This window comes from Boleophthalmus pectinirostris, unplaced genomic scaffold, assembly GCF_026225935.1.
Source record: "Boleophthalmus pectinirostris isolate CB_2022bp ecotype Guang Dong unplaced genomic scaffold, ASM2622593v1 HiC_scaffold_14, whole genome shotgun sequence".
NCBI classification, from domain to species: domain Eukaryota; kingdom Metazoa; phylum Chordata; class Actinopteri; order Gobiiformes; family Gobiidae; genus Boleophthalmus; species Boleophthalmus pectinirostris.
The window spans coordinates 25,611,909-25,632,266 of NW_026571047.1; the positions used below are offsets into that span (position 1 = coordinate 25,611,909).

Here is a 20,358-nt window from a genome sequence, read left to right on the forward strand (position 1 = left end):
GCTGGGCACGGTTCGACTGGTCTAGTGTAAGTACTGTATTTTCTGGGCTATTAGACGCGCTCTTAAGCCTCTAACCCTATCAAAAAACGACCGTGCGCCCCGCAATCCGGAGAGCCCTATACACGAATCCACTCGGGTGTCCCAGCACGACTTCAGTAAACTACAAAGCTGCACCACCGCAGCGCACGCAAATACGCACGGAGCAGACAGCGACCGTGCAGCGAAAAACACCCACAGACACACTCATCACTCCACGGCAACGAGGAACGGAACGGAGGAACGAACCGAAAAAGCGAGTGCAATGTGCCACTTCTAGACACAAATGAACAACTGAGTCACTGCGAACACGCCGACAATCCGTTGGTCCCAGACAGCACCCTCCCTACACGCCACAACTGAACAAAGCCCAGAGTCACCGTGAACGCCACAAACAAAACCACTGACCCATCCAACTGTTGTGTTTTGTTTAAAGTCCGGTGCGGTTTATTTGTGAAAAAAGTTCGAAAATAGACCATTTAATGATAGTGCGTTTTATAATCCAAAGCGCCCAAAAGCCTGTAAAACACGGTAGGTCTAGTACATGATTATGGTGCGTTCAGGCCGCGGTGTCAAAAAACAGCCAAGATGCCTCTATTTGGACGCTTTTGCATTGGAGTTCAGAAGCTCCCGACGCGCATCTTGGACGCCCTGGACGAAGGGGAGAAAAATACTTGACGCACGTTGCCCTGGAGACAAGTGCCTGGTCCCGATCTTTTCCCAGAACAACGGCAGACCAGACTGAGATCATGACTTAAGTGCATTTATTACATAAAACCATCAGCGGAGGCGATCGGCTCGGCAGCTGCGGCTTGAATATATTTATACTCCACTAATGACATTGGTTCAGTCCTGATCCAGTCCTGGTCCGGTCCTGGTCTAGTCCTGTTCCGGTCCTGGTGTAGTCCTGGCGATCGGCTCGGTGATTGCGACGTATATATTTATACTCTGCTAATGTTTGTGTCTCCGCGCCCCGGTTCTCGGGTCTTTCTCTTTCTCTCATCCCTGATAGGTTAATGGGGATCATCCAATGTGAAAAATTCAGAGTTTTAAACTTCTGACGCCGACGCTCCGGGTGCACGTCTAGGGCGTCAACTCTAGATTTGCACCGCGCTGACAGTCAAAGACGTGATATGCATCCTCATAGACTTTGCATATAAACTGTACACCTTGACGCCCCTGTCTGAACGGACCTTTAGGGGGTGTCGGCTGTTCACAGACTAGATCACTCTAGAGTTTTATATGCTGTCTGGTTTTGTGGCACCTCTAGAGTTATATATTCTTAGAGTTTTACCTCTATGGGCTGGAGGTCTCTCTAGAGTTTTATTTTCTGTATCTGTGTGATTTATAATTCTGAGTGAGTACCTCTAGAGCAGACCTGAGTATTGTCCAGCTCTCGGGCCTCATACGGCCGTTTGGTTGTCCAGAAATACAATTAATATTATGCAGAATTGAGTAAAGCTTTTTGGCCCGGACCTCCACAATATTTTCTGTTTCTCATGTGGCCCCGTTGAAAAAATAATTGCCCACCCCTGATGTAGAGTTACTATTCTCTGGTCATAGTGAGCACCTCTACAGTTTTACCGTGTGTGTGAGTTATATATTTTGAGTGAGTACCTCTACGGGCTGTACGTCACTAGAGTTATATACACTCTCTCTGGTACATCTATAGTTTTATATTCCCTCTCTGCTCGTACCTCTATGGGCTGTGGGTCGTTGAGGTGGTGGCTCAGCTCCATGAGGATCTGCGGCATCCAGTCCGGGACGTCGTAGGGACTGGAGAGAATACAGGCGCTCAGGCCCAACACTCCGGCATGACGACGCACCAGGTCTGAAAGAACAAGACAAGGTAATTTGTAGTACAATCACACACAAAGGATTACTTCGGTAGTAGTTATACACTAAGTTGTAGCTCAGAAACAACAAAGCGTTCAAAAAGTCAGTCAACTGGACAAGGTTTGTGTCAAGGTTAATAAATCTGTTGCAATTCGGAGACGGCTCTTGTTAGATGTTGAAAAGAATATATCCTGTGAAGATTAAGCCATTCGATTCACTTATTTACTGCCTGCAGGTTTCAGAGAGTTCAAAGCAGTTCAAAAGAGAAAAGTATGAGTACAATATTTTACAGAGGAGATGTGAGTAGAGACACTTGTTATGGAGTTTTCAACGACAGTTATTTATCATTTTAACAAACAGGCTTCAACTTATCATCTTGCATATACACAAACAATATATATACCAACGTACTTTGAATTTTGATTACCATATTTCGTTGTTTCCTCATTACAAACATACCAGGAGTTGTGTTTTGTTTCTTTCACATGTTTAAACACAAAAACCCTGCATATTTACGCCGAGTTCTTCTCTCAAATGAAAAACACTGTTCCACCTTGTGATGTCATGTGGTCATAGAAGAAGTGCTCCAGTGTGTTTCTGAATTCCCTGCACCTTTAACTAGAATCATTTGGATAATTCCCATGAATTTTTTATGATAAAAAGTGAATTTTCCATGACTTGACGGCACCTACATGTAACGCGTAGTTGGCTAGGCGGTCTGACTGCAGTATTAAGTTGTTTCAGAAGAAGATTCTTTGAAGAGCCATAGGGTATGTGAATGAAAGAGCAGACACAAATTAAAGTTTATATGATAAATTGTATTATATTTTTTTAAGTTGGCAATAATTATATGAATATATTATAGACTTATTTATACCTTGGATATATATATATATATGTGTATTATTAATAAACAGATATAACATTACAAACAAAACAAAACCAAAATCAACCAAACAACAACTTCAGTTTTGTAAGAGTCCTGTGAGATCATATATTGTCTTTGGGGGTTTTAGTCCAGTAGTCGCATTGACTAAGGTTCAAAGTTTTTAAAAGTTTTTCTTGAAGATAAGATCCAGAAAAAGTGAATGTCTAGTTCGACCTCCTACCACAAGGTGGGGTAGTCACAGCTCGCCATCACAGACTTAGGCTGAGGAGTTGAAGTTGTGGTTGTACCAAAGGGAAGGGGAAAAAAAAAACCTGACCGCTGAGCGGAGGGTTGAATACGTTGAAGTAGAAGGAGAAACAGTAGTAGTAGAGGTTTATATCTCGGCAATCACGGAGCACGCCGACTCCAGAGCACGACCAGCACACAGCCACAGTGAGCGGTAGCAGGAGCATCAGAGCAGGAAGTGGTGAGAGGCACTCTGGGTAATATGGCGTGTCGGGCTTATTGGTGGGTGTGGTCACAGGAGATGGGCACTTTTACTTGTGTGGGTTACATACATGTGTAGAATTTAGCATATTTTTAGGGCTAAATATAAAATCAGGGTATCCCCAGGTTTGACTACCTCAAACTTTTTAAGACTTTTTAAGACCACTTAAATGAAAATTAAGACACAACAGCACACCCATTATGCGGGCGAAAAACTCCAGATCCAATTCTAATAATGACCAACCAAACTATGGGACAATATCTAGAATCTAAGAGCCACTGTGGATTAAAGCTACACTTCCCCATGATCCATCCAACATCTTCCTCCACTCTACTGATTGTTTACTCATTGACGTCGGCACCAGAAACCAAAGTATTGTTTGCACATACTCCAAATTAGACGTTTATTCATGTTACATGATTTCACGTTGTTGTTGTTTTTCCCTCTGTTTAACATTGCACTGCTGCCCGGTTGAGTTTACAGAAAAAAATTGGCCGATGAAATTTATGACCTTTGTAAAAAAAAAAAGACTTGGACAACAAAATTTAAGACCTTTTAAGACCTTAATTAAGAACATGAAATTTAAGACCTTTTTAATACATTTAAGACCCCGCGGCTCCATGAAAATGTTAATCCTTTCCACTCACTTTATGGTTTGGTATTATAGTTTTTTAAATATTGTCAGTACATTTATTGTCGTCTCTTTTAAAAGAAAAGAAAAGGCGCATATGTTCAGAAATAATCATAATATCCTAATGATAACTTAACAAAACGCTGTAGTTACTAAATTACTAAACTACATTAAATTACTAAACTAAAAACCAAAACTAACCATGACTTTTCCAAAAATGTCATTGAATTTTTGACTTTTCCAGGATTTCTACTGCTTCATGACATCACAAGGTGGAACAGAGCAGTTTGAGGTTTGGAGATGTAGACAGATTAATAATAAATGATTCCTGAAACATGTATGAATGAAACAAAACACAGCTCCAGGTGTGTTTTTGAGGAGGTCCGAGCGTTGAGCCGTGAGAGGATGTGTGTGTGTGTGTGTGTGTGTGTGTGTGTGTGTGTTACCTGTGGAGGCGAGCTCTCCCCGCGCTCTGGGGACACTGGTCTGACTCAGCGTCTGCAGCTCTGAGTGCAGACCACAGTCCAGAGGGAAGAAGTGACACTGCAGCAGCCCACTCAGGGTGGTGCCAGCCATGTCCCGCACCTAAAGAGAGAGGGAGGAAGGAAGAAAGAAAGAAAGAAAGAAAGGGGGGGTGGAGGAGAGAGGAGAGAGGAGGAGAGAGAGAGAGAGAGAGAGAAGGAGAGAGAGGGAGGAGGGGAGAGAGAGGAGAGCAAGGAGGAGTGAGAGGGAGGAGGAGAGCGAGAGAAAGAGGGATGAGAGAGGAGGGCAAGTAGGAGAGAGAGGGAGGAGGAGAGAGAAAGAAAGAGGGAGAGGGGAGGGCAAGGAGGAGAGAGAGAGCGAGAGAAAGAGGGATGAGAGAGGAGGGCAAGGAGGAGAGAGAGAGAAAGAGGGGAGGGAGAGAAAGAGGAGAGAGAGAAGAGGGCAAGGAGGAGAGAGAGAGAAAGAGGGCAGGGAGAGAAAGAGGAGAGAGAGAAGAGGGGGCAAGAGGAGAGAGAGAGAGCGAGAGAAAGAGGGATGAGAGAGGAGGGCAAGGAGGAGAGAGAGAGAAAGAGGGGAGGGAGAGAGTAAGAGGAGAGAGAGAAGAGGGCAAGGAGGAGAGAGAGAAAGAGGAGAGAGAGAGAGAAAGAGGGGAGAGAGAAGAGGGCAAGGAGGAGAGAGAGGGAGGAGGAGAGAGAGAGAAAGAGAAAGAGGAGAGGGGGAGGGCAAGGAGGAGAGAGAGAGAGAGAGGAGGGAGAGGGTAAGGAGGAGAGAGGGAAGAGGGAAGAGAGGAGAGGGAGAGAGAGCGAGAGAGGGGAGGAGCGAGAGAGGGAGGGCAAGGAGGAGAGAGAGGGAGGAGAGAGAGAGAGAGAAAGAAGAGAGGGGAGAGGGCAAGGAGGCAAGAGAGAGAGAGAAAGAGGAGGAGTGGAGAGGGGAGGGGGGGTGAGGAAGAGAGAGGGGACAGAGTGGAGAAAAAGAGAAAGGGAGGAGAAAGAGAGAGAGAGAGAGATGGAGGGAAGAAAAGGAGGAGAGGGAGGAAGGGGAGAGGAGGAGAGTAGGATAGAGAGGGGGTAGGGGGAGGAGAGACGGAGAGCGAGACAGACAGGAGAGAGAGGAGGAGGAGGGATTTAAGGGGGGGTAGAGGAGAAGAGAAAGGAAAGAAGGGGGGAGAAGTGGAGAGAGAGTGAAGAAGACAGGAAGAAGGGAGAAGGAGAGAGGGGAGGGGGAATGGAAAAGGGGGAAAAGAGGTAGGGGAGGAGAAAGAAGAAGAGAGAGGAGGAGGGTGGGAGAGGTGGAGGAGAGATGGTAAGACGGAGGAGAGAAGAAAAGGGGAAAGAGGAGTGAGGAGGTGGAGATGGGAGGAGAGAGGGTGGGGGAACAGATGAAGGAAAGGAGGACGCAAAAAAAGAGGAAGAGAAAAAGAAAAGGGTAGACAAGAGTGGAGGAGCAGAGGGAGGAGAGAAGGCGGGGAAGAGGGCAAACCGAGTTGAACGCAGTGACAAGAATCAAATCCGACAAATAAGGGATGGTGGGAGGGGAGTGGAGGGTGTTTTGGGACAGAGAGGTAGAAGAAGAGAGGAGGGAGGGAGGGAGAGAGGAAGAGGAAAGGAAAGAGAGGGTGAGAGAGGACAGAGAAAGAGAGAAACAGACAGACAGAGAGATAGGGGAAGAGAGGACGGGGAATAGAGCGAGAGAGAGGGTGCGAGAGGACAGGGACATAGATCGAAAGAGGGGAAAGAGGGAGAGAGGGAAAGAGGAGGAGTGAAAANGAGAGGGAGGAGGAGAGAGAGAGAGAGAGAGAGAGAGAGAGAGAGAGGAGAGAGAGAGAGAGAGAGGAGAGAGGAGGAGGAGAGAGGAGGAGGAGAGCAAGGAGGAGAGAGAGAGAGCAAGAGAGAAAGAGGGAGTGAGAGAGGAGATCAAGGAGGAGAGAGAGAGAAAGAGGAGGGAGAGAAAGAGGAGAGAGAGAAGAGGGCAAGGAGGAGAGAGAGAGAAAGAGGGCAGGGAGAGAAAGAGAGGAGAGAGAGAAGAGGGCAAGAGGAGAGAGAGAGAGCGAGAGAAAGAGGGATGAGAGAGGAGGGCAAGGAGGAGAGAGAGAAAGAGGAGAGAGAGAGAGAAGAGGAGAGAAGAGAAGAGGGCAAGGAGGAGAGAGAGAGAAGAGGAGAGAGAGAGAGAAAGAGGGGAGAGAGAAGAGGGCAAGGAGGAGAGAGAGGAGGAGAAGAGAGAGAGAGAGAAAGAGAAAGAGGAGAGAGGAGAGGGCAAGGAGGAGAGAGAGAGAAAGAGGAGGGAGAGGGTAAGGAGGAGAGAGAGGGAAGAGGGAAGAGAGGAGAGGAGAGAGAGAGAGAAAGAGGAGCGAGAGAGGGAGGGGCAAGGAGGGAGAGGAGAGAGAGGAGAGAGAGAGAGGAGAGAGAGAGAGAGAGAGAGAGAGAAGAGAGGAGAGAGTGGAGAGGGGAGAGGGGGGGTGAGGAAGAGAGAGGGGACAGAGTGGAGAAAAAGAGAAAGAGAGGGGGAGGAGAAAGAGAGAGAGAAGAGATGGAGGGAAGAAAAGGAGGAGAGGGAGGAAGGGGAGAGGAGGAGAGTAGGATAGAGAGGGGTAGGGGAGGAGAGACGGAGAGCGAGACAGACAGGAGAGAGAGGAGGAGGAGGATTTAAGGGGGGTAGAGGAGAAGAGAAAGGAAAGAAGGGGGGGAGAAGTGGAGAGAGAGTGAAGAAGACAGGAAGAAGGGAGAAGGAGAGAGGGAGGGGGAATGGAAAAGGGGGAAAGAGGTAGGGGAGGAGAAAGAAGAAGAGAGAGGAGGAGGGTGGGAGAGGTGGAGGAGAGATGGTAAGACGGAGGAGAGAAGAAAAGGGGAAAGAGAGGAGTGAGGAGGTGGAGATGGGAGGAGAGAGGGTGGGGGAACAGATGAAGGAAAGGAGGACGCAAAAAAAGAGGAAGAGAAAAAGAAAAGGGTAGACAAGAGTGGAGGAGCAGAGGGAGGAGAGAAGGCGGGGAAGAGGGCAAACCGAGTTGAACGCAGTGACAAGAATCAAATCCGACAAATAAGGGATGGTGGGAGGGGAGTGGAGGGTGTTTTGGGACAGAGAGGTAGAAGAAGAGAGGAGGGAGGGAGGGAGAGAGGAAGAGGAAAGGAAAGAGAGGGTGAGAGAGGACAGAGAAAGAGAGAAACAGACAGACAGAGAGATAGGGGAAGAGAGGAGGGGAATAGAGCGAGAGAGAGGGTGCGAGAGGACAGGGACATAGATCGAAAGAGGGAGAGAGGGAAAGAGGAGGAGTGAAAAGATGCTGAGTTTAGCTAAGGTAAAGTCCAAGCGCGAACATGGCGTCTTCCTGCATAATTTGAACATAAATAATAAATTCAAAAGGATCAGAATCGTTCCTAGAGAGACGTCCAGGACGTTAACATCAGTGACATTCCCCAGTCTGGCAGATCGGACAAGACAATAATACAATAATTAGTCAACCTAAATAAGCAAATTGTAATTAAACCACTTAGACGAGTAAATAGAGACTGAAATGGACTTAAAGGGCCCATATTACGCTACTTTATGATCTATGTTGTAATCATGTTTGTCATTCGTTCATTTGTTTTTCAATATAAAACTAAAAATAAGAAAATGAAAAAACAACATTTTTCTTCATCATTTGTCTCCAAAACCAAAATGAAAAAACAGATAATGATTCCTTTTTCAGTTTTTGGGACCGGGACCAGAGTGGGACTGAGACCGAGACCAGACTAGGACCAGGCCGGGACCAAACCGGGACCAGAGCGGGACTGAGACCGAGACCAAACTGGGACCAGAGCAGGACCAGACCGGGACCAGACCGGGACCTGACCGAGACTGAGACCAGACCAGAACCAGAGCGGGACCAGACTGAGATTGAGACCAGGCCGGGACCAGACCGGAGGCTCAGACCCCACAGCAGGGCCGGAGCTCGAAGCTGAGGCTCGGACCCTGCGGAGGCTCGGAGTCAAAGCTCGGAGTCCGCCCTGGTCCTGCTCCGGTCCTGCTCTGGTCCCGCTCTGGTCCTGGACCTGGATCAGTCCTGGTTCAGTCCGTATGCGGTGCAAAAGTCTGGAATCGCAGTCACGGAAGTCACGTAAACGGGAAACGGCCATTATCCGTTTTTTCCATTCTTCATTTAAACACAAAATCGAAAACTGAAAAAACTAATCGTTATCCATTTTTTCACTTTGGTTTTGGAGACAAATAATGAAAAAAATAGCTGTTTTTTCATTTTCTTATTTTTGGTTTTATATTGAAAAAAAGAATGAACGAATGATACACAGATTCTGGAGTTGGGGCTGTGCAATTAATCGAATTTATGTCAATTTGTGTGTCAAATGATCTCCAAACTCATATAATCGAGTTGAAGTTTTTAAGTTTATTTTGGGATAATACAATAATTAATAAAATGAGTATATTTATTTTATTTTTAAATATAGAGATTGTAGAACAGCTGAATATATAGTTTATTTTGGATACATTTATGTTTTTCTATGTCTTATTTCATGTTCAAAGTATGTTTTTTATTCATTTCATCGCAAAACTGCTCTAAGGTTCATATTTGTAGCGTATATTTATTTTTAATTTGGAAGTTTTGAGTAAATTATCAATAACAAAGTGTTTTTTTATGAGAGAGAGAAATGCTGAATAAATAATAAGTTCAGTTTCTTCTTCTCAAACAGTAAACGCTCTAACACTCTATTCCACTTTGTGATGTCATGTGGAAATACAGAAAGTACTCCACCTTCACTACAATCATTTGGATAATTCCAGCCTTGGAATGACCCATTTCAACTAAAAAAAAGGTCAAATGTAACTGTCAACTTAAAAACTACGAAGTGGAACAGAGCATTTTGAGCTTTGGAGATGAGACAGACTAATAATAAAGGTTTACTCAAACAAGGGTGAAGGAAACAAAAGGAAGTAAGAACATTATAACATGGCTTAAGGCTAAATTTGCATAATACAGAACCTTAAAGACCAGGACTTATAAAAAATGTAGTCTGAAATTATTTAAACATTATTGTGAATGTGTCTCTTCACCAGTGTTACCGGAGACTTGCCCTGGGTTGGTTCTGGTTTGAGGCCAGTCGAGATTTGGTTTGGTTCTGTTCTGGTGGGGTCTTGGTCTAGTCCAGGTTTAGTCCCAATTTTTATGGTATGTGTAGATAAGATAAGATAAGATAATCCTTTATTGTCGATTATTGAGAAATTTGTCTTGGGACTGGGGGTAACATGCTTTATCAAAAAACAGGACAACACAACACAAAGCAGCACATAAACAAACACCCTAGAACAAAGTACAAACAAAGTGCAGTTTTAATTGCACATTCCCTGAACCTATGTGCAGTTTTAATTATTGCACATTCCCTAAGCCTTTTATAATATTTTTTTAACTGCACTATCTGAGTTTAGCAGATTAAGAATGTTTGAATCTGTTCAGTTTACAGTTTGGGACCCTGAACCTTCTGCCTGACAACATCAACTCAAACTGACTGTGAAGAACATGGGTTGGGTCACTGATCACCTTCCTGCCGAGCTCCTAACAGTCTCCTCAAAAATTTGCTGAAGTGAGCTTGGGGCCACACCCATTATTTTACCCGCTCTTTTAGTCAAGGTAAAAATCTGTGGTTTAAGTTTGACTGACATGTTACCAAACCATGTTGACATGCCATAGCGTAAAACAGATTCCATGCATGCTGCGCAAAACATCTGCATTACATTGGTGTCCACTCCATGTAACCTAAGCCGTCTTAAAAAATAGAGACGCTGGCTGATTCTTGAGCAGACAGACTGTACATGCTGGTTCCAATGGAGCTGAGAATCAAATAACACCCCCAAGTACTTATAACATGTCACCTGCTCTATGTCCCTCCCCCTGATATTAACAGGGCTGTGGTCCCGACAGATTTGGGGTCAAATTCTATGGACATAGAATGGTGAACACAACCCAAAGTCTAAAACATTTTCTAATATGTTAAAATGTATTAAACCAAGACAAGACTAAAACTTAACTAAACGCTTGTAGGTAAAAATGACAAAATATTTTATCAGAAGTGCCTTTCGTTTAGACGATGACAGCGTATTTGGGGCTTAAAAACACAAAAATCTGAAACCACCCTCCAGAGTGGAAAAGTTGAATATGCTCCGCCGTAGCGTTTCAGTCTACACTGCCCAAGAAGAAAAACTCTGGTCAGATCTGCTCAGGTCGTGTACGCGGTTACTACCTGCCTTGCATGCATACACAATCAAATTTTACACACTTCTGGGTCACCGTATGCACACAGATTTCCTTCCAAAAACTCTCATCTAAACACGGAATAAAAAGTGAAGACGCGACGCCACTTTTTCGTCTTTTGTTCAGCCTGTCAATATATAAACGTCGCCAGAATCCAGACAAAACCAGGTTCAAACCAAGACTGAATCTGGACTAAAGCAGTACTATACAAAGTCTAAAATAGGCCTACAACTATGACTAAACCAGAACCGAAATGGGACTAATCCTAAAATAGGACTAAACCAGGTCTAAAACAAGATCAAACCAGTTCTATTCAGAAAACTTCAAACTTATTTAAAACCAGGACTAAATGAGGCCTATTTAATAATTCAGATTTAATTCATACATAAATAATGACTCAAAAGGATCTTTGCTTCAGGTGCTTCCAGGACATTAGCGTTAGTGAGATAACCTGTCAAGTAACGGAGAATATGGCCGCGTTCACACTGTGGTCCTGGTTTATCTCAGGTCAGGTCCCGATGCAGACTTAGGCCGGTCTGGCACTGTGAAAAATAATTATGTCTGAGGTTTATGGATCATATTGTGAACGCCGTTTAAAGATACGTCAAATCTGGACGGCAAGCGTATTGTTTATAATTTAAAAATACTGAAAGATCTGAAAAATGAAATGACAAAAATGGAAATGTTGTAAATCTTCAAACAAGGGTATGAAGTGATAGTTATGCAAATGTGTGGGTAATTTTACAGCTATTTCACATTTTGTCTGACACTTAAACCTCAACCATCATTTTTATAGACACATTTTAGCACATTTTTATTCATTGGCATAATTTTAAATCAAGAACTTATAACAGCTTGAATAATGATTTGAATAATGGCAAGTAAAATTAGCTACCAATGGAACAGGATGTTTTGCCCCTAAAGAAAATACACTTTTTTACACTTGTCAAGTAAGGACAAGTAAAGCTCATATTTTCTTAAAGCTGCAGCGGTATGAAACTTTTCTGGTAGAGCGTCCGTCGCCTGCTTGATTTAAAGGAGATGTTACAGGTTTGCTTGATGTTTCACAGTATGGCATTAAACTAGGGATGTAACGATGTCCAAATCTCACGGTACGATATTTATTGCGATATTTTGAAGAGGCTGATATTGTATTAAATAGATATGACACTTTTTTTGCTTTTAAAATATCTTGACAAGATTTTGGTGTGAATTATTTCCATCATAATCCCAAGAATTCAAGTAAAAAACATATCTTTTCATGTTGTTCGCACTGAAATGAATCATGGGATATGTAGTTTCCAATGTTCATAAGCTGTTGCTACTATAAAACCATGCATTTAAGAAAAGGAATTTTAATTTAATATATTGTGATAGTTCAGGATATTATTGTGAGATTTTTGATGATATTTCGGTTATTGTTACATCCCTGCATTAAAGGGAATCCATCTTTGACATTTTGACCAAATTCAAATCATCAGTCATCATGATGTCCCACTTTTCCTGTTCAATGTCACCTACAGTGCTTTATAGTTAGGGTGGCCACCTTGACAATGATTACCCCCTGCCTTGACTACGTCCTTCCGAACCACATGAACCACGCAAAACCCTCTGTTCTCACTTTCGCGGCATGGTATCCCCCCCCCACGGTCACCACCTTGACTAACCATTTTTCTGCGGGAAACACTGTCGTTGCATATATTCAGAGTGTTTCCCATATCATTTTGGCATGAGCAAAGTTAATTAAACATATCTCTTTTGCATTCTTTCTTGCATGCTGGAGGGTGCCTCTCCACAGATCTGTCCTGTAACTTGGCGGTGGCATCACTTGCGCTTGTCTCCACAAAGAAAGATACGTTTAATACGACACCGTGGAGCACTCTAGGCAAAGCAATGACATCTCCATGGAGACAAGCAGGTGACGTCCACATCGGAAAGTTACATAGTACACCTTTAACTTGAGCAATTGTAACATACAAAGATATTAGTTTTTGCAGTGTTCTCTAATCCAGGTTTAGTCCAGGTTTAGTCCAGGTTTAGTCCAGGATTAGTCCAGGATTAGCCCAGGTTTAGTCCAGGTTTAATTAAGGTTTAGTCCAGGTTTAATTAAGGTTTAGTCCAGGTTTATTTAAGGTTTAGTCAAGGTTTAGTCCAGGTTTAGTCCAGGTTTAATTAAGGTTTAGTCCAGGTTTATTTAAAGTTTAGTCAAGGTTTAGTCCAGGTTTAATTAAGGTTTACTCCAGGTTTAGTCAAGGTTTAGTCCAGGTTTAGTCCAGGTTTAATCCAGGTTTAGTCTAAGTTTAGTCCAAGTTTAGCCCAGGTTTAGTCCAGGTTTAATTAAGGTTTAGTCCAGGTTTAGTTCAGGTTTAGTCCAGGTTTAGTCCAAGTTTAGTCCAGGTTTAGTCCAACTTTAGTCCAAGTTTAGCCCAGGTTTAGTCCAGGTTTAGTCCAGGTTTAATTAAGGTTTACTCCAGGTTTAGTCAAGGTTTAGTCCAGGTTTAATCCAGGTTTATTTAAGGATTAGTCAAGGTTTAGTCCAGGTTTTGTCCAGGTTTAGACCAGGTTTAATCAAAGTTTAGTCCAGGTTTAGTCAAGATTTACTGGTTTAATCAAGGTTTAATCAAGGTTTAGTCCAGGTTTAGTCCAGTTTAGTCCAAGTTTAGTCCAGGTTTAGTCCAAGTTTAGTCCAAGTTTAGCCCAGGTTTATTCCAGGTTTAGTCCAGGTTTAGTCCAGGTTTAGTCCAGGTTTAGTCCACGTTTAGTCCCAGTTTCAATGTGGTGAGTATCTAAGTGTGAAACCAGTCTATGTTATGCAGGTTATAGTTATACAGGTTATAGTGTACTTCCACATTGTGGGCTAAAACGTGGTTGTGTCTCAGCAAATATTTATCAAGGTTGTTTGAAAAGTACAGGACATGACAAGAGCACGATTTGCACCACTTATAGTCGGTATGAAGCTCTCAGCCTATGTTTTCTTTATGTGGGAGTAGACCAGTCCGTACACGGCTGCGGACCGCCCGGGGTGAGCTCAGACTCGATCTACTTTTTTATTCAAAACACACGATGCGGTTTGACAGGTTTTTAGTCGGATACAGGTTTTAATAGAGACGACTGAATAATAGTCTTTCTGGTGTTGGCGGTCACACACGAGGTCGAATCAGGGTAATTTGAAAGGATAGGAAAGCAAAAGGTTGAAGGTTCAATCCCTCTGACCAGTGTATAATGTTTTTTGTGTCCTCGGGCAAGACACATCCATTTTACATGCAGGAATATAGTGTATGAGGAATTGTAAGAATATTTAACGATTTTTAATTAACAAATATTAGGCAAAATTGTTATTGTTGTATAGTTTCGTTCATTTTTAAGGGCATATTCTGATACTACAGTGATGATTAGTGAAAATTTAAATAAAGGTAAAGCAAAAAGTTATATTTTTCATTATATATATGTAATTTTATTTTATAGACTCAGGGTCCAAAGTATAAACAGAAGGACACACACCCACAATACACTAAATTCATATATAAACCCACCAGCACACACACACACACACACACACGCACACATACACATTAAAAAAACCTACAGTGACGTAAGGTATACATCTAGCTGGCTCTTCCAACATTTTTCCAGATGTCAGAACAATATTGGGTGTCACTTTCCTTAATATTAGTCAAGTACATTATAATTTCATTTCTTGATTTATTTAACCTACACGTAAATTATATAAATGATATATTAAGTACTGTATATACTTTCCTATTTAGTTAAGTTGATCTACAGTCCAAAAAAGTAAGCAGTGCTTTTCATGTAACTTTTAACTTTGACTTTTTCATTCAGAAAGGCCTAACACAAGGCCAGGAGCCAGGTCCACTCCTCGGCATGTCTTTTGCTACCTTTTTGTCACTATTATTTTCTGTTATCTTTTATCTTGGGCCATCACAAGCTGATAGGGACCACCCCAAACTCGGCCCCGTTTGGTCTCAGGGTCCAAAAAAACACCCTATTTAAGGAAAGCTATTGGCGAAATTATGTAACTGCAAATATTAAGGTACTGCAACTGCATACATGGTAAAATAACCCTAAAATGTTGCATGGCGCATCCTGGCACATGGAGGAAACTAGCAGAAAAATTGTCTGGGACTTGCTGCCTTTCTACTGTCAAATGTCACCCTCAACATACCCCAAAAGCCAAAAAAAATGTCTGTCTGCTTGACAAATTATCATCATTTTCAAGCATTTTATTGCATATATCACTGCCTCAAATGTACATGAAAAACTTCCTATGAGCTTCAATTTAAGTCCAAGATATATTTCATGAAGCTGATCAAATACATACTACAAAATTAATCATCATCAATTATACAATGATTTATTTATTTATTTAAGTCATGGTGTCATTAATTGTAATTGTAAATCAAATTCTTATACGCAACATTTTGACAAACACAGATAACTTGAACTGAAAATTACTTGTTTTTTTTCTTTTATCTTCAATCATTCTCTGAGATGTCGTAGTTATTGTAAACATGTTAACAAATATTAAAATCCCTGACCGTGTTGAAGCAGTCCGCAGATACAGCAGAAACAGACGCTGCGCCGCTTTTGTAACCCAGGTGTGAATCGATTTCCCCCCTCGTCTCCAAAATCAATCTGAACCAGCTCTTTAAAAACGCCTTTAAATGCGCCGTTACAAGCAAGACACCCAGTCGACCCAAAATGGCCGCCAGTCGTCAATTTTATAAAGGGCGATGGAGAAATAGCGTTGCGTAAAGACCCAGGGAGGTCCGCGGCATCAATAATAAATCATGACAGGGCCAATTCATCTAGATAAACATGATTAGGTGAGCTGCATTTTAGATGACGGAGCGCTTTGCTATTTTTAGTGCAAGGAATTATAAAACAAAGCAGAAAAGCATATGGCAACCTGGCTCATTGTTTTGAGAAACATCAGAAGTGGAACCAAAATAAAGAAACAAAACTATTTTTAAATTTGGCGTTGAACACAAGGAAAATGCTGATTAAACGATTATAAATAGTGGGATCATTAAAGCTGCTTTAGTGTATTATATAAAAACTTAGATACTTAGTTGTGGTCGCCAAGTCCTGTTGCCAAATGAACAATCTGTCTAATTTAAGTTTTAAATTATAAAGACTGACAAGCATGCTGCCAAAAATACATTACAGATTATAGTTAATGGGGGCAATTGCCAGACGCTAATCAATAATGAAACTAATATCACAATTAGAGTCATTTGAGCTATAATCAGGACTGAAGAAATGACAGAAATATAACGGAGTAACATAATAAGAAAAACATTTTTAAAAATTACCCCAAAACGTTCATTTTGTCTTCTTGGATTCTTTTTAAAGACATGACAAGGATCCTCTTGTTTAATATCTTTGTCTTGGCTTTAAAAAGAACCCAAGAAGTTACCGTATTTTTCTGACTACAAGTCACACTTTTTTTCATGGTTTGGGTGGTAATGCGCCTTATACTCTGTGCGACTTATATATTAAAATTTTCAGACTGACAGCCATGAGAGGGCGCTCTAGGCTCGTGTGTCAGTATCTATTACTCCTATACCACTGTCACTTTGCACTACTGTACATGTGTCCTGTAGAAAAAGCTGCTGTTCTGCTGCAAATAGTGAAATATTCAGCTGAAAACAGTAATCGAGCAGCAGAAAGAAAGTTTGGAGTGAACGAGAAGCTTGTGATTGACTGGCGGAAAGTGGGGTTGGCGAACACAGCTTCACGGCAACCAGGTGGGTGGGCCATGCAACTTTCCTGGAAGTCACTGGATGAATCGACAAAGCCTGAACTTCAGTGACATTCGAAACCATCCTGTCGGGATTCAGAAATGCCGGAATAATTCTAACGGGAACTGATGCTGAGTCTGACGACAGCTACACAGAAGAGGAAGCAGCGCTCTGTTTACTTCATGGATCTATGGTTTATCTCCGGAGGTCACGCAGAAGTGACACCGAGGATGAAGAATTCAATGGATTTAGTGATTTGGAGTGAGATTGTGAGTTTGGTAAACTTATATTTTTTGTTTATGCTATAATTATCTGAATAACTGTGAATATGTTACGTTAACATATTAACGCCTATTCAGGCTGTTGTTTTCTGTTCTATTGTTTTTAATATAATTTGCCTTTCAAGATGAAATGTCGGTTCCTGGTTTCTGATTTTATAAAATACATTTCTCCAAAAAGTGCAACTTATTGTCCGGTGCGACTTACATATGTTTTTTCTTCTTCATTGCACATTTTTTGGCTGGTGCAACTTATACTCCGGAGTGACTTATAGTCCGGAAAATACGGTAATTAAAAAAATATTTGGTTGACATTGATATTTGACAAAGACATGTTGTATAATAAAGTGTTTTAATTTTTCTTAGTATCAAAATTGTACAGTTATGGCAGCAAGCATGTTTACGTGTGGTTTGTTTTTACTAAACATTTCAAATTCTGTGTGACGTACTCTGCCTTTTTCATTACTTTGGACACTTTACTTACTTCCCAAGACATGAAAAGCAAAGTTTTACCCTACAGCTGTTTGTGTAACAGAAGCTTTGTTTGGCCAGTACGACCTGCCAGAACCACTTGGCTCCTTCCAGCGTAACTTTTGGGGTCACTGCTCCACCAAAATACCAAGGTGCTGATCCGTAAATTGGTGAATTTTATTGCTAATCAGGTTTCCACAAAACTTCTAAACGCACGTATCTGGAGGCAGTGCTTGCACCAATACTGATTATACTGATTATTATCGGTCGGTCGTTCTTACCTCAAGCTGTTCGTCCAGGAGCAGCTGCATCACCAGGGCCTTGATGCGGAGCACTTCTTTGGGGAGACTGAGCAGCGTGAAGAGGTTATAGAAGACCATGATCTGGAGGTACGTGAGGACGGAGAACCGAGCGTGCCACGACCGGTTCACTGACATCTGCAATAATGTGATAAGAAACACAGTGTATTTGTTAGTGTTCAATGTAAAGTGTCAAATATAGAATTACTAATGGACAAAATACACACAAGGCGACAGCTGCTCTCTAAAGTTCATATAGTTAAACAATAGTAAATGGTTGTCCATCCATACATGAATTCAAAATTATAATTTGTTAGTCCCATTGTTCAATGTTATAACCTAAAATCTATACAACTTTTGAGCCCTAACCCACAAGTTAAAGGGGCATTACGTAACTTCTGGTGAAGGGTCGCCAGCTGTTTGTATCCATGGAGATGTTAATACTTTGTTTGCAAGTTCACAAAATGTACAGTTTGTGTCCATTTCCCTTCTAAGATAATTCTTTAAAGGAAAACAGTGATGTAGAAGTATGTAGCAGATTTCCCTTTGCTTGTTGGTGATGAGATATTTGTGAGGTCATGTCCAAACATTTTTGCATGGAACATTGTCAGTAGAGTCGGGCTGCTCACAGTGCACGAGTAGGGCTCTGTTTGGGAGGTGCACTTGTGGTGATAGTCGCTCTTTTTCCGCAGTGACTCATTATAAGTCAAGTTTAATTGAAGATGAAGTCAAGTAAGTTCCTTTTGAAAAGTCTTTCAAAGTTTGGTGCACAGCGTCTTCACTCACGCTTGCATCTTCAGGTGCGGCCCTGTCCCGCCACTTCCCCAGTTCAGGCTTGTGGCACCACTAATGACATCACTCTGTTGCAGCCAATGAAATAGCGGCAGGGGTAACCCTGTCGTCATATCACTGAATACATCTCAGAACATTTAATAAACAAAATGTGAACTAAAACATGTTCAGTCAACCCAAAACATGCTACAGGTCTCCAGGAAGAACAGTTGGTAGCTAATGTCAATTAAATACAATCAATTTATAAACCTGCCCAGGGACGACAGGTGGAAATTAGCACTGGTGCTACAACCTGGTACAATACATCTCTCCTGTTAAGGTTAATGTAAATTGTGCACTGTCCCTGTCTCATAAAATAAAAAAATAAAAAATCATTAATTTATACTATTGAGTTTTGAAAATTATCGGAATAAATGTATTTTTTACTATACTAAAATATTGTTAGGGACTATTTTGTCTTCTCCAAATACTGACTGTGACATGTCTCCACCTCTATGCAAACCTACGCACTTGCTGTTGAGTAAGACCAGTCTATCTATGCACGGAAGTCCCTAAAGATTAGAAAAAACTTAAATTGTACAAATGTAGTAGAAAGACTACCATCTAACTTTTTAAGAGAAAATACAGCTGTACCAATATCTGTGAATCTCTGAGTTGCAATGAGCTTGATCTTAATCTTAATTCTTATTTGTAAATGTGTGCAATTTTTGGGGGTTATTTCTGTGCATGTGCAGTTATATGCAGCTAAAACCACAAAACACAATGCACAAATTGTCAATTACTGAGTCAGACCAGTGCGGTTATCTATTTGTCACAACAGACACCAGACAAGAACTTAACTTAAATGGTGGAAATATTATGAAGTAAAACAGATTCTGCCGATTTTCCACATAAAACTCAAATCTAATGTTCCCAATGAAATTAAGTCGTTTTAGGACAAAATACAGCTGTGGCAATATCTGCGATCGTAATCTTTATAATCTTATTTTTCTTATTTGTAAATGTGTGTATTTTCATCCTTTTTGGTTATTTTTCTTCATGTGGTTACACGCAGCTAAAACCACAAAACAGAGACGAGCGCTGTTATCTATCTGTCCAAACACCAGACAAGAACTTAACTTAAATGACAGAAATATTATGAAGTAAAACAGATACTGCCGATTTTCCACATAAAACTCAAATCTAATGTTCCCATGCATAAATGAAATTAGGTCTTCTTGGGAGAATACACAGACCAGACTTTTTCCATTTAGTTCATTTTCTGCGACAGCTTAAGTAGTGAGACACATTATGTTTTGATCATTTGGGCAGAATTACACAGCTGAGTTACCATGAAAGCCATTTTCTTAGTTTTTCGACATTTCCTAAGTACAATTTGCACATGTTCAAGTCCATTTAGAAATTTGGGGGCTTAATAGCAAAATGTAGTGTGGAAATTGTATTCTTAGATTTCTTCCTAATATGCCCAAGAAAAAGAGTTCTGTTTTTGCTTTCATAAAACTCAGGCTAATTACTTTATAAATGTTGTTTTAAAAGTAGCATAAAAAGTCATGAACAATAATGTGAGTTTTGCTATTATGACTTTAAAGGTGCATTGGGAGCAACAGAAGCTCAGAGTGTTTGTCCGCTGATCTGAAAGTTGGAGGTTCAAATCCTGGTGGGGTTTTAAAGGTCCTATATTATGATAAATGGATTCTTGTGAGCTGTAAACCATGTTATAATGTTGTTACCTTGATAAAACAAACCCGGAGATGTGTTTTGTTTCATTCACACATGTTTGAATAATCCTTTTTTTTATTAGTCTGTCTACATCTCAAAGCTCAGGATGCTCCGTTCCACTTTGTGATATCATGAAGCAGATTTACTTTTTGTTCAGTAGAGATTGTCAGTTGCTGGTTTGAAATCAACCAAATGATTCTAGTGAAGGTGTATGGAGTTTAAAGTGAATAGTCAGAGAATAGGCCCAGAGAATAGACTTTAAAGCAGCTCTGCTTGTACAAGTGTCTCCATGGCCGAGCACCAAAGTCCATCTGTGACATGTTAGTGTCATATGAACCATCTCACACTCTGAGGAGCTCAGGGACCGGCCTCCTGCTGGTGCCCAGAGTCACGACTAAACAAGGGGAGTCAGAGTTTCAGGTTCATGCAGCTAAAAC

General features: G+C 41.5%; 1 protein-coding gene across 1 annotated transcript in view; it reads right to left on the reverse strand.

Moving 5' to 3' along the window:
• psme4b (proteasome activator subunit 4b) overlaps positions 1-20,358 on the reverse strand; it is a 187,974-nt gene that overhangs the window by 10,864 nt on the left and 156,752 nt on the right. The window contains 3 exon segments of the mRNA XM_055149918.1: positions 1,734-1,867; positions 4,326-4,464; positions 17,393-17,548. Of these exon segments, the coding sequence (XP_055005893.1) occupies positions 1,734-1,867; positions 4,326-4,464; positions 17,393-17,548 (429 nt within the window).